Source organism: Elephantulus edwardii, unplaced genomic scaffold, assembly GCF_000299155.1.
Source record: "Elephantulus edwardii isolate Elephantulus edwardi_28Jun2011 unplaced genomic scaffold, EleEdw1.0 scaffold00002, whole genome shotgun sequence".
NCBI classification, from domain to species: Eukaryota; Metazoa; Chordata; class Mammalia; order Macroscelidea; family Macroscelididae; genus Elephantulus; species Elephantulus edwardii.
The window spans coordinates 40022879-40036422 of NW_006399752.1; the positions used below are offsets into that span (position 1 = coordinate 40022879).

Sequence of the window (13544 nt, forward strand, 5' to 3'; positions counted from 1 at the left end):
TGTAGGACAACAAGGAGCTCTAGTGGGCCTGTCCCTGGAGAGTTGCTCTGCTAACCCCAAAGCCGGGCCTCTCTTGCAATTCTCTTCAGGAGAAAAAGAAGCAATCTCCTCCCATGAACTACACAGCCTTGGAAACCCAGTGGAAGGTCAGCTATCAGTTGGTTCTGACTCAACTACAATGAGTTTTTTCAGAGTAAGGAAAGATACTTGTTAAATGATTCTAGACTCATTGCCCATTATTCCTCAATCAATCAATGTGTCAGGTGGTTGATTGTCTTGATGGCCTGGTCTGAGTCACATGGTCACACTGTGGTATACTTTTATGGTCCCATGGAGTAGAGAGGTGCAGTTCTTCAAAAGAATTGAGGTACTGTTACCACAAGAAAGAGGTACACAAACGAGCTATTTACTGTAGTGAAGTTTACCATTTATGAAGCAGGAATGACTGTTTCATAGCCCTCGAGTTAGTTTACAGGCTAAATAATATATGCATATCAAAGTACTATGTGTAGCATACACTATTTATTCATTTATTGTTTCCATTTAGATAAAATTGGGATTTACAGCTTGATTTTTATTTGTTTTCTAACGTCTGGTCTCTTTCTCAACAGGAACATCTCCAGAGAAAATGAACCCCATGCTGGGCCTGAGCTTACTTCTGGCTGGCCTCCTAGCTGTTATGGGTCTTCCACAATATAATCACTCTCCAAATATCCATGCATCTATGAGCCAGGCCCATGCAGGGAAGGGAAGACGGGCAGCCCAGGAGCTTGCCAAAAGGAACACAGACTTTGGCTTCAAGCTTTTCAAGACGTTAGCTTCCAGAAACCCTAGCAAGAACATCTTCTTCTCCCCCTTAAGCATCTCTATGGCCTTCTCCATGTTGTGCTTAGGTGCCCAGGACTCCACTCTGTCTGAGATCAAGCAAGGCTTCAACTTCAAGGAGCTTCCAGACAGGGATGTCCATGAGGGTTTCCACTACCTTATTCAGAGGCTGCAAAAGGGAAGCCAGGACATCAAGCTGGACCTGGGGAACATGCTGTTCTTAGATGAGAGGCTGCAGCCCCAGGAGAAGTTTCTGACAGATGTCGAGAAGGTGTATAATGCAGAAACCATTCCTACTGACTTCCATAACTTAGAAGTTACTCAGAAGGAGATCAATGACTATGTTAGTCAGAAAACCCATGGGAAAATTAACAACTTGGTCCAGAATATAGACTCTGGCACTGTGATGCTTCTTATAAATTATCTTTTCTTTCAAGGTAAGGCTTAGAGCGTGTTGGTATGGAGGAATCATGATAGACATAGTTTATTTTTTAAAAATATTTTTATTGGTTTTCATAGAATAGTTTATTTACATTATGTTTCATTCATATACAATGTGTTTTACACAATCTTTCATTTACATTGTGTTTCATACAATCATTCATATACATCCTATTTTACATTATTTTGTAATTGATTTGCTTACAACATTTACATACATTTTGTTTCACTCGGTTCTTCAGTCACATTGTGTTTCATACAATGATCTCACACATTCTGTTTTATAGAATCAATCACAATTGAACTTAGCCCATCATTACCCTGTCTTTCCCCTGGATCCTTCCCATTTGCTTTCTCTCCTCCCTTCACCCACCAAACTATGCAGCTCTGTGGTTTCTTCACAGCTATCCTCACCCCTTTGATCTTTCCTCCCTCCTTGAGCTCCTGTGCATTCTTATCCTTCTATTTTTACAATAATGATCTTATGCAGTATTTGTCCTTAGGAGACTGAGTTAGTTCACTCAGCATAATGCTCTCCAATCTCTCCTAAGTTATGTAGTATTTTTCAAAATCGTTGCTCCTGAGTGCTGTGTAGTATCCCATTGTGTGAAAGTACCACAATTTCTCAATCCATTAGGTTGTGGTTGGACATTTGGGCTGTTTCCATGTTTTTGAGATGGTGAATAATGCTGCTATGAACATTAGTGTACAAATCTCTGAGTCTCAGTTCTAATTTCCTTGGGGCATATTTCTAGTAGTGGAATAGCTGGGTAATATGGACTTTCTATATTCAACTTTTTGAGGAAATGCCAAACTGTCTTCCAGAGCTGTTGCACCATTTTACAATCCCACCACCAGTGTCGCATCCTTTCCAACATTTATCACTTGCTGCCCTACTAAACTTTGCCACTGCCACTGTCTTGAGAGGTTATCTCATAACTGGGTTTGTTTGTTTGTTTATTTGTTTTTTGTATCTCTCTTATTGCCAGTGAGCATTTCTTCATGTGTCTATTGGCCCCCTGAATGTCTTTCTTTGTGAAAAATCTTTCCATGGTGGGCATAGTTTAAAAGATAGTTGGTCATTTGCTTGCTCTTTGACCTTACCTCATATGTAATTAATCTCTCTGAATCTCACTTTCTTATCTAAGAGTATCATGATAGATAATTCATAGGGATATTATTGAGATTAACTATATGAAATGAGCTTAGTGAAATTTCAGTTACTCTCTACGTGTTTACTTGTGTTTATCCTAATATAACATTGGTTCTGATCCCCATTTAGTAGATGAGAAAAGTAATATTCAGAGAGAGATTCCCTGATTACTCAGAATTGCACAATCAATACTTGAGGGTAAAGTCTAAACCTATTTCTTTTCTCTTGAAGGCTGTGTACCTTTCAGCACTCCAAAGAAACCTCTAGCTAGGATGCTGAAGTTATGATACTGATTGTGGTAATGACCAGTGTGGTGGGAAACTTGGTCTACTATCAGACTTGGTGGATTTCCAAATTCTGAATTTGAGAGATTAAAAATTAAAATGGGAACGTGTTCTAGAATTCCGGTTTCATCCTCTAGCATCATACACAGCAACACATAAATGTAGGTGCAGATTAGAGTCCAATATCCTTCAGGCCAGACTTCTGAGCTGTCAGCAACATCAACGTGAATTTGAGCTTTCAGAAAAAAGCTCAAAACCTCCAAATGCGGAGAGACACAAAAGCTAAATGGAGTAAAAAAGGAATAATGATTGCAAGTTGGCATTTTAGTCTACTCAAACAAAGAAAAGAGACTCTGAAATTTTCTGAATTTCATTCATCCTCTGGTGCACAACAGGGGTTGTTGTTATGTGCCATCGAGTCATTTGCGACTCATAGCGACCCTATGTACAAGAGCTCTATACACTCTTCTATCCTGTGCCAACCTAGTCATCTCAAATGCACTTATTCCCACCACTCCAGTCACAGAATCGATCCATCTCATTGAAGGTCTTCCTCTCCTTCGCCGCCCCTCCACTCTGCCAAACATGATGTCCCTCTCCAAGGACCAGTCCCTCCTTGCAACATGCCCAAAATATGTCAGACGAAGTTTCAGAATCCTTGACTCCAAAGAGCCCTCGGCTTCACCCTCTCCAGGACAAACCTGTTTGTTCTCCTAGCAGTCCATGGTATATTCAACACTCTTCTCCAGCACCACAGCTCAAAGGCATCAATTCTCTTTCTATCAACCCTATTCACTGTCCAGCTCTCTGATGCATAGCACATAATTGCAAAGACTATAGCCCGGATCAGGCGCACCTTAGTCTCCAGTCTGACGTCGTCGTTCTTCAGTACTCTTGAGAGGCCCCTCACAGCTGACTTTCCCAGTGCAATTCGTCTCTTGATTTCCTGGCTGCTGTTACCAAGAGTGCTGATTGTGGAGCCAAGTAAACTAAAACTGTTAACTATCTCAATCTCTTCACCATCCATACTGATGCTGCCAATTGGCCCAGTGGTGAGAATCTTTGTTTTCTTGATGTTGAGCTTCAGTCCATATAGGAGGCTGCAGTCCTTGATCTTCTGCAGCAAGCGCTCAGGTCCTCCTCAGTTTCATCAAGCAGGGTTGTGTCATCTGCATAAAGCAGGTTGTTGATGATTCTTCCACCAATCCTGATGCCACATTCCTCTTCGTATAGCCCAGCGTCTCAGATGATCTGTTCTGCATACAGATTGAAAAGGTATGGAGACAGAATACATCGCTGATGGACCCCCTTCTTGATTTTGAACCATGTAGTGTCTCCTTGCTCTGTTCCGACAACTGCCTTTTGGTCCAAGTATCGGTTTCGCATTAGCACAATCAAATGTTCTGGGATGCCCATTCTTCTCAGAGTCAGCCATAGCTTGTTGTGATCCACACAGTCAAAAGCCTTTGCATAGTCAATGAAGCACAGATAGACATTCTTTGTTTTGTTTTTTTTTTTTTTGGTGGTGGTGTTTTTTTTCAGATATGCTTTCTTCTGGTATTCTTTGCTCTCTGCCAAGATCCATCTAACATTAGCTACAGTGACAATGACAATGACGATGGTGATGACCAGCATCTGCTGAGTACTTTCTATACACAGTCACTAAGCTATGCTGCCTTATTCCACTTAGTTCCACGCAGCCCAACGAGGCACCTAGCAGCATTTCCACTCTACAGATGAGGACACTAGGATCAGGGAGATTGAAAGCTTCTTCCATGATCATGCATGTAAATCATCCCATACTGTGTATAGAGCATGAGAGTGAAAATTAAGTTCTCTCTTCTTTCTTCTTGTTTCTCAGGGAAACCACAGAATTCTGTCTTCTTCTTTGCTCTCACTCACTGGAGTTGGGGGTTTGAGTGAGACGCCCTCTACAACAGGCATAGAATATTTTTATGTCATTCTTTTGGCTATACTAACTTGAGTCTGAGGGTCTTTTTTTGCCCCCTATTTATTATCATAAACATTATATGAGGACTGCACCAATAGCAATGTTGTTGTGTGTGTTTTTTTTTAAGCTGAATAAATGTTTTCCAGACATAATCCTTTTCGGTCCCTTTAATTTTTTTCTTGGTTTTATATGAAAATATAGTTCAACTGCTTAAAAAAATTTTTTTTTTAAGTCAAGGGTAATCTGTGCAAATGTCACCATGTTTAATAGCTTTGGTTTGTTGTTTTCTTCTCTTATTTGTTCTCTGTCTCTTCCACCAAACTTTACTGATCACATCCTTTGTCACCACAGTTTTGTTTACTTGGCCACTATTTAGATAAAATTCAATTTATCCTTGTACCTGTTCTTTATCCTATATTTTGTGATGTTTAATAATGATTTTGTAAATACTTAGTCAAATCAACTGTTAGTTTTAGAATTCACTTTTTTAACAGCTCTTCTTTTCTACTAAGCTTTTCTTTTTACAGATCCATTTTTATGGGTTTTAATGTTACCAACAAGATGTCATCTTTTATTGTATAGTTTTACTTGGTATTGATTATGTCTCATAAGCAAACAACTCTTGAGCCTTTTCAGTCTCTCATAAGAATGCCTCTTTCCAAAGGAGGATGGATTAAACTAGAGGAGAACATATTTACTCAAGGAAGACCCAAACAGCTCCTAATGAGTGTAGTTCAGTTCCCTCTGCCAGGACATGATTCCAGGGCTTTTCCAGCCTCCAGTGCACTTGATCATAGGGAGTTTGGCTTCCCTGGGAACAGAAAACTAGGTCTCAACACTCCTTGACCAAGAGTCTTTGGACTGTGGCAGGGGGTGGGACTCCTGGAGATTGCCCTGATAGACCCTGGAGCTAATAAACCCAGAGACTATTCGTTTCTTGTTCATTCACCTCTTCGCCTTCTAACACTTACTGTCCTCAATTCTAAGTCAGGTGGCTACATGAGTTTGATCCAAAATTAACCCAGGAGGAAGACTTTATGCTGGACGATAACAAGTATGTGAAAGTGCCCATGATGTTCCGCGGGGGCCTGTACAAGGTTGGTCATGATGACAAGCTCTCCTGCACGATTCTGGAAATGCCCTACCATGGAAACATGACTGCTGTCTTCATCCTTCCAGACGAGGATAATCTGCTTAATGTGGAGGAAGCCTTGATGGCCAATGTGATGGACAGATGGAAAAAAATAATCTCAAAGAGGTAAAGAAAGAGGAAGCTATTTCCTCCTTTCCCCTTCCCTCCCACTCTCTTTCCTTTCTCCACCATCACATTATTGAACAGTAAGTCTATGGCTAGGTTCTAATCTGGACTCTATGATAAATTTATATTGAGGTAGGGAGTAGACAGGTCATCAAATAATAGGAATATAATGAGATGTTAGCTTTTATAGGGAGCTATGTAAAAAGAAAACAGGCACTGTGAATAGAGTGAAAACCTTGGATGTAGGGTGGTGGCAGGGAGGGAAGCATAGAAGAGGCAGCATTTGATTAAAACCTTCTATCTGCATTAAAGGAGTAGGAACTATGGAATCTTAAGCACAGGGAAGCCCCAAAGACAAACACTTGGGAAGTCACAGGGAATTGTGGGTTGTTCACTGTAGATAGGAAAATATTTGCAAGTGGGCTACCTAGGAAGGGAATCTGGTGACCTAGTGGCAAGAAGCTGCACTGTGATCCTGAAGGAATGCCGTTCAAATCCACCAGCTGCTCTGAGGAAGAGGATAGAAAAACTCTTCCCATGCAATTAACTGCCTCTGAAAACAGGCTGGATGGTCAGCTATGGGTTGGTTCTAATTCTATGGTACACAACAACAACAACAACAACAACAACAACAACAACAACAACAAGCTACCTAGGAATAATAATGAAATTGAACTTCCTCCTTTATACAGGAGCAGATGCTAAGTGGCAGAACAAATCTCTGCTATCCAGAGTTAGTTGAAAACTCATAGAAAAGACATTCTTGTTCTGAATGCTTCAGCTAAAGTTACAAATGGTGAAGAGCAAAATCCAGCAGGCTAAATGGCATAATACCCCAATGGGAGCTTTAACAACTTCAGCTCTGGAAGGACTTTAAGAAGTTCTCATGTTCGCATATGAAAACCTGGAGCTTTGAGAGAGTGTGGTCCCTGAAAGGGGAAGAGGAGACTGGATTTGAGCCTTAGCTGAGAATTTCTTATCTATTATATAACATCTCATGGATCTAGATTAAAAGAGGCCTGGAATGCCTGAGCAACGCTTATGGTTAAGGTGTTCCGCTTCTAACTGAAAGGTTGGACCTTTGACTCCACCCATAGGCACCATGAAAGAGCACCCTGACGATCTATTTAAAAAATAAATAAATAAAATCGGCCATTGAAAACCATCTGGGACATTGTTCTGTTATGATCCTCATGGTGTCATCAACTTGAGAGCAACCAGTATTTCTAAAAATATGCCTCATCTCTTTCTCTCTAAGGTAGCTCTAGCGTCTGAGTCTGTTGAGAATTACACTGCTAATTTAAAGGCATCTGGTTCCTATTCACCAGCAGCTTGCACAGAGGAAAGACGGGCAAATCTCTTTCAAAATGCAGTTTGTAGCCTCCATAACTTGCTGGAGGGTCAGCCACGAGTCGACGCTCATAGCTCAATAGCAAGAAGCTTTTACCTCAAGGTCCCCCCAACTGACTGAAGAGTTAGAGGTGCAGACTGCACTGCAGAGTTGAAGCTCAGCTTTATGGAACGGGATTTGGCAAAAATCTGAGTTTCTCATTCTTAAAGTGTGACCCAAGCTAACAGCTCCTCCACCAATATTGAGGCTACTGTCCTCTTAACATGAAAGCGTTCCAGCAGCGGCTGACCGTGTTCTACTGGATGTAGACACTCTAAGAGATGTCTTGGGAGTGTCCTTCAACAGTGGGTGAAATTTAAGGGTAAAAAGAAGATGGAAGATGGGAGGACCCCTAGGCCTTCCATCTCCACTTTATCCAATAGTTCCATCTTCAATAGTCCTCGGCGTCATAGATCACATTTATTTTAGTGTTTAAATAATGGAAACTGAGACTCTTTCAAAGGATTGCTAGAATGTACCATGTTAAGCATGCCCGTTCTCCAACTCATCTGGTACCTCTCCAGGGATGTACTAAGGTGATGGTTCTAGGTCCCTACATTCTGCCCACCTACCCTCCTCTCCGTAACCTGTTTCTAAGATCTTCATAAGGTTATCACTAACTGTGCCCTGATATTTGTGGAAAGTGGTGGCCACCTTTTGTTCTCTCTTTGCTTTCCTCAAGTGAGGAGAGAGCCTCTGTGATTTCCATCTGGCCAACTGTCAGGCATCACAGGAGGCTTGGAGTAGACAATCCAGGAGCTTGTGGGCAACTCACAGTGGGTAGGCATGGCTTCTCATGGACACCAGGAGCATGCATCTCTCAGGAGCTCTTAAAGTTTTGGGGTTTTTTGTTGTGTTTTTTTTTTAAATTTGTAAACCACACTTCTGCTTCCTCAATGGAACCAACACTCCACCATGCTAAGATTCTCCCTGTAAAAATAGAGTTTCCTTAAGGCCAAGAGATTCTTAGAGAGGAGACATGCTCTCATCCCAGGCACAGTCCTGCTTCCCTAGTTGTTTTTCCAGGATGTCCACTCAGCTTATGAAAAGTTTATGTCCTTTCAAAGGGGAGTAAACTTATCTTTGTTTCCCATGAAGGAAATGGTCATCAGAACATTATCAGTCAATGTCCCTACATTCTCAGCATCTTTTGTCTGGGAATCAAGTTTCTTTTTACCTGAAGGCGGGGAGCTTAATCCCAACCTCTTGTGCTTATGATTAATGGCAGAGAGTGATGCACGCAGAAATGTCCTGTGCTCTTTTTCTTTGTCTCTAATTTTGGGAAGACCTAGAAGATGATATTTTTTTTTCTTGCCAAGAGATGTAACCAAGTCAATAGACCCACACCTAAAAGACACACCTGATGTGTAATATTGGTATGCAGGTTCCTGATGAACTCAGCATGGCTTTTACACCAAAGGAAGATGCTTGCTTTTTAATTTCATAATTAGACGTGTGCTCCAATTTTCTCAAGAGAAGAACACAAAATGCTGGTGTAGAAGGAAGGTCTCAAAATGCTGGTGGTTTTGAAAAATCCATTTTCCTGTTAAAATCTTTGGAAGATCCAACCCAACTTGAGGACAAAGCAGCCTGACTGGAATGAGTTGAGGTGACAATGGGAGGAAGAGAAAACACATTTTCAAGGAGTTTTACGATAAAAGGGAGAAAAGAAATGGGTTGGAAGCTGGAGAAGTTTTTGTTCCTTAATATGGGAGTTGTTACAGCATGGACTCTCAAGAATGGTCAAGTTGGCACCATTCATGGGTGATGCAGGAGAAAGGTGTGAAGAGATGAGGTCTAGGAATCGATGGACGGGGATTATGCAGGGGCACCTGACACCAGGCTCTGGGCCAGGAGGCTGGGCCAGGTTGCACCCACAGAGCACAAAGGGCTGCTATTTCAAGGGCAACAAGAGGGACATTTGCTGGTCTCTGATAGTCCATATTGCATACTTTCGCTTTAGGACCCTGATTGCACTAGAAGTGCAATGCTCATCGTAAGCATTGGAAGGAGCTTGGAGAGGTAAAAGGTTTTGCCCTGAGACAGAGCTCATGAAAGGCAGAAGAGATTGCAAATCTGTTCTTCATAGCTACCAGCCCCCTGCTGTGGTCAGCATTGGCTCGGGGCCTGGGAGTGGCGGAGGGCACAATGCAACAATCTTCACTGGCCGCAGGCAAAGGGACCCTGAGATGGTGAAAACTTGACAGTGTTCCCTATGAATTAGGGCTCGGAGCCAAGCTGGGTAGGAAGCAGGTGCATAACTCCAGGTTCACAGGAGATCCTAAAACCAGGTTTCCAGGAATAAGGAAGCTTTTGGCTTTCTATGGAGAGAGGTCTGAAGCTCTGGTATTGGAAGCACTAATGATTGTGTATGATTGATCACTGTCTTTGGGGACCAGATCACTCACCTTTAACACTTTCAACTCCTCAGTGTTGTAGATGTGTACATGCCCAGATTCTCCATCACTGGCACCTACAACTTGAAGAAGGTACTCTCCCACATGGGAATCACGAAAATCTTCGAGGAGCATGGTGAGCTCACCGGGATCTCCCCTCACCGCAGCCTGAAGGTGGGAGAGGTAAGTGCCCCAGGAAGAGAACGGGCCTTCCCACAGCCCAGGAGGAGTCTGGTGTCACCATGTGGTATAAACAGGACCCACCAGTGAGGCCGGACTCAGACCCCAATTTGGCCCCTTACCAGTGAGTGATCAATGCAGATCACAGGGCTTCCCCAAACCTCGTGCTTCCAACTTTTAAAATTGGAAACGTCAGTCTCCTGGGGCCTCCTTGAAAGTCAAGTCAATGCAGCACACATTTAAAATCCCTTCCTATAGGCAAGGGAAGCTGGTGTCATAGTACATAAAGTGTCAGGCTGCTAACTGAAAGGCTAGCAGTTTGAATCCACCAAGTACTTGGAGAGAGAAAGATGAGCAGTCTCCTCTTGTAAAACTTTACAATCTTGAAAACCTGTGAGGGTCTCTATTAGTTAGAACCGACTTGGCAGTAGGGAATTTGCTCTGGTTTATAGGCCAACAAGGAGTCCTGGTGATGCAGTGATTAAAAGGCTGCTAACAAGACATACCAGATGCTCTGTGAGAGAGATAAGACAGTCTGTGTCCAAAATGATCCCAGCTTTGGAAACCCTATGGGGTACAGTTCTACTCTGTTCTGTAAGGTCCCTAGGAGTGGAAATTGACCTGATGGCAATGAATTTGGAGGGGTTTTCTCAGTTGTAGATCCATAACAACACAGGCCTGAAGCTGGCCTAGATCTGCCCCAGACTCTCTCTCTCTCAAAGACCTTACAGGCTAGTTAGAAGTAAAGGTGCTCAGTATGAAGGCGACCTACAAGCAGAAAGTCGAGAAGAGCAAGCCTTTGCCTGTTTGGGGCAAACAGAGAAGACTAGATTTAACAGATAAAATACACGGTGCTCACTTAGATTTTCATTTCACATCAACAATTACTAACTGTTTAAAGTATTACATGGAATATGCATTGCAGGGGACATGAAAGTTATACAAGAGTTTGTCTTTTGTTCATAGGGTCACTACAAGTCATCTACAAATCGACACTTGACAACAAACAATGACAACAATCTGACATTCAGATTTAAGTTATTAGGTGCTATCAAGTACAACTCATAAAGATCCTATGGACAAAAGATCTGAACCCTGTTCTATCCTGCACCATCCTCTCACTTCCTGACACACAAGAGCCCTTTGCAGCAGTCACCGTGTCAGTTTACCTGGTTGAGGGTCTTCCTCTCCTTCACTGACCCACCACTCTTCCCAGTATCATGTCCCTCTCCAAGCAATAGCCCCTCCTAGCAACATGCCCAAAGTATGTGAGTCAAAGCCTCACCATTTCTGCCTCCAAAGAGTGATCCAGCCACACCCTCTCTAAGACATAGCTATTTATTCGCTTGCCATCCATGGGATGTTCAGTGCTCTTCTCCAACATCACAGCTCAAAGACATAAATTCTTCTTCTGTCATCCTTACTCGTCACGCAGATTTAAGTAGACTTCCTACATTTATCCACAAACTCTACATTTGGGTTAATAGGGCATTGAACTGTTTTCTGAAGAAGAGGGAGACAACACAACTGGTGAGAAAAGGGTCTAAGGGGGAATTGACAGGTAGTCGGAAGAGCGTGGGGGGACGAGGGAATCCAGGTGAACCTCCAGATCAGGTGAGGGGGCTGAGGGGGAGACCTAGACAATCTAGGAAGGGCTAGGCTGTAGAGCTGGACATGCTGCCCTGAACCAGGAGGTGCTGGAAAGCCACCAAAGGTGTTTGAGCGGGAGAGTGTCAGGAGAGTGAGTGCCTCACACGTGTGTGACACGCATGACTAGTGAGTGAATGAGTGAAAATGCGAGCCTCGGTGACAGTAGGTCTGGGATGTTTTCCAACACAAATGTGGCCTGTTCATCCTTACACCACCTAATGTTGTTGTTGTTGTTGTTGGGTGCCACTAAGTTGGAGCTGACTCAGAGCTGACCCGCCGGCGCTGAATCACACAAGACAAGATTGTCATTCTCTTGTGGAGCAAATTGTAGATGTGAACCACGTGCCTTTGAGATTGCAACACAGCTTCTTACCACTAGGCCATCCTAGCTCCCGAGAGTTCACCTGGTACTCGGCACTTGCTATGAGCTAGACGCATGGAGATACACAAATGGCCCTTCCCTCTGTCTGGGAGCAGACAGACAGCTGATTCTCTGCACTGTGGTCAGAGCAGCAGTAGAGGCCGCCTACCCCACCCCGCAGGACAGACACTGAGCTGAGATGTAAAGATCCAATGAGCCGGTCCGCGGATGGAGATTACCATCCACACGGCATTGTGTAAGCTCAGTTTAGTTCATTTTCACTGTCACCTCTTGTTGGCTGAGGAGAGAGCCCCAGGGAGACAGGTGATCTGCCCGGGGTCACACAGGCATATGAGTGGTAAATACAGGATTCAGGCTCAGCATGGCCACCTGTACTCCCTCCCCCGGGTGCTAGGGGGTGACAGGATGGTCAGCGCTGACTCTCAGGCCCTGGAGTGGCCGGCCCTGCCTCATAAGGGTTTCGGCAGAGGCCTATCCATTTCTCAGTCTGTCAACACTACACTGATGTTGATGCTATTGAGGTGCACCTGGGATCATGAGTCATTTCCAGCAGCTCACCGGGAATCTGGCTGCCTCTCAACCACCTACCTGCTGGGTGATCGGTACATAGAGGGCGTTGGAGGTCCCAAGGTGGAGATGCCACCACTTTCCTTCCATCGAGCTCAATGTCAGTAGCCTCTTCCTGCCATGAATTAGGGCAAATACTTCTCTGAAATTCATGGGGAGAGTAGCAACCCTAACCCCATTAATCTGAGTCCCCAATCTGTGTATCTATATTATCTTTCCCACTATGGTGCATATGCCTATTGAAAACCCTTCAACAATCACCATGGAAAAGCCAAAAGTAAGAGGGTAGGAGTGGGTGGCACCAGCTTAGTGAGCACTGTGTGGGCCATGCTAGTTAGAGCCTTCCTCTCCACGGCCTAGACGTTCTGGCTCTAGACCAGCTGTGCTCCCTGGTGACCTTGGCCACCATTGACACTCCCTAACTGGCTCTCTCAGGCATTCCACAAGGCCAAGCTGAAGATTGACGAGAAGGGGACAGAAGGTGCAGCCGCCTCCGGAGCCCAGACACTGCCCATGGAGACACCACTGGAGGTCAAGTTCAACAAGACCTTTCTGATGATGATCGATGATGACCTCACAGCTTCCACGTTGTTCCTGGGAAAGATCGCCAATCCTGGTGGGAAATAAGAGAACATTCTGGCTTCCTGCAGATCCCAACCAGAGCTGAGAACATCCACTTCCCTGAGACTGAAGACATGGGAACAGTCTCTCCCACCCCATATCATCACCATCTCCCCAAGGCGAAGTCCACACCAAAGGCTCTCTGCTCCCCACTTGTTTCTGCCCTGTTGCATGCTGGGATTGCTTTCTCCACCACATCTATAAAGCAGCTGGAGGGGTTCTGTGGCCCAAATAAATGCATCTAGGATTGCTAGTTCTTGTGCATAATTTGGCGTTTGGGGGCAAAGAGGGTTAAGTGAAAATCGGAGGAATATTTTGGGGAATGTTGCAGCCATTCTCTGAACCTCTGCTTTCCTATTTCATGACCAGGGTGACCATGACACCCACTGCTGGGCTGTGAGTCACCTTCCATGTTGTTGTTGTTGTTGTTGTTGTTGTTGTTGTTG

General features: G+C 43.9%; 1 protein-coding gene across 1 annotated transcript; it reads left to right on the forward strand.

Moving 5' to 3' along the window:
- Nucleotides 1-628: 628 nt before the first annotated feature.
- Nucleotides 629-13104, forward strand: SERPINA12 (serpin peptidase inhibitor, clade A (alpha-1 antiproteinase, antitrypsin), member 12). Its single transcript, XM_006879093.1, has 4 exons — nt 629-1262; nt 5642-5912; nt 9734-9881; nt 12913-13104. Exons 1-4 carry the CDS (start codon nt 629-631, stop codon nt 13102-13104), a joined length of 1245 nt encoding a protein of 414 aa, XP_006879155.1.
- The last annotated feature ends 440 nt before the right edge of the window (nt 13105-13544 follow it).

Coding starts and splice junctions, on each gene's coding strand:
- SERPINA12 (XM_006879093.1), top strand. CDS start 629: ATGAACCCCATGCTGGGCCTGAGCTTACTTCTGGCTGGCCTCCTAGCT. Junction 1,263..5,641: donor AAATTATCTTTTCTTTCAAG/GTAAGGCTTAGA, acceptor CTCAATTCTAAG/TCAGGTGGCTACATGAGTTT. Junction 9,882..12,912: donor GCAGCCTGAAGGTGGGAGAG/GTAAGTGCCCCA, acceptor TGGCTCTCTCAG/GCATTCCACAAGGCCAAGCT.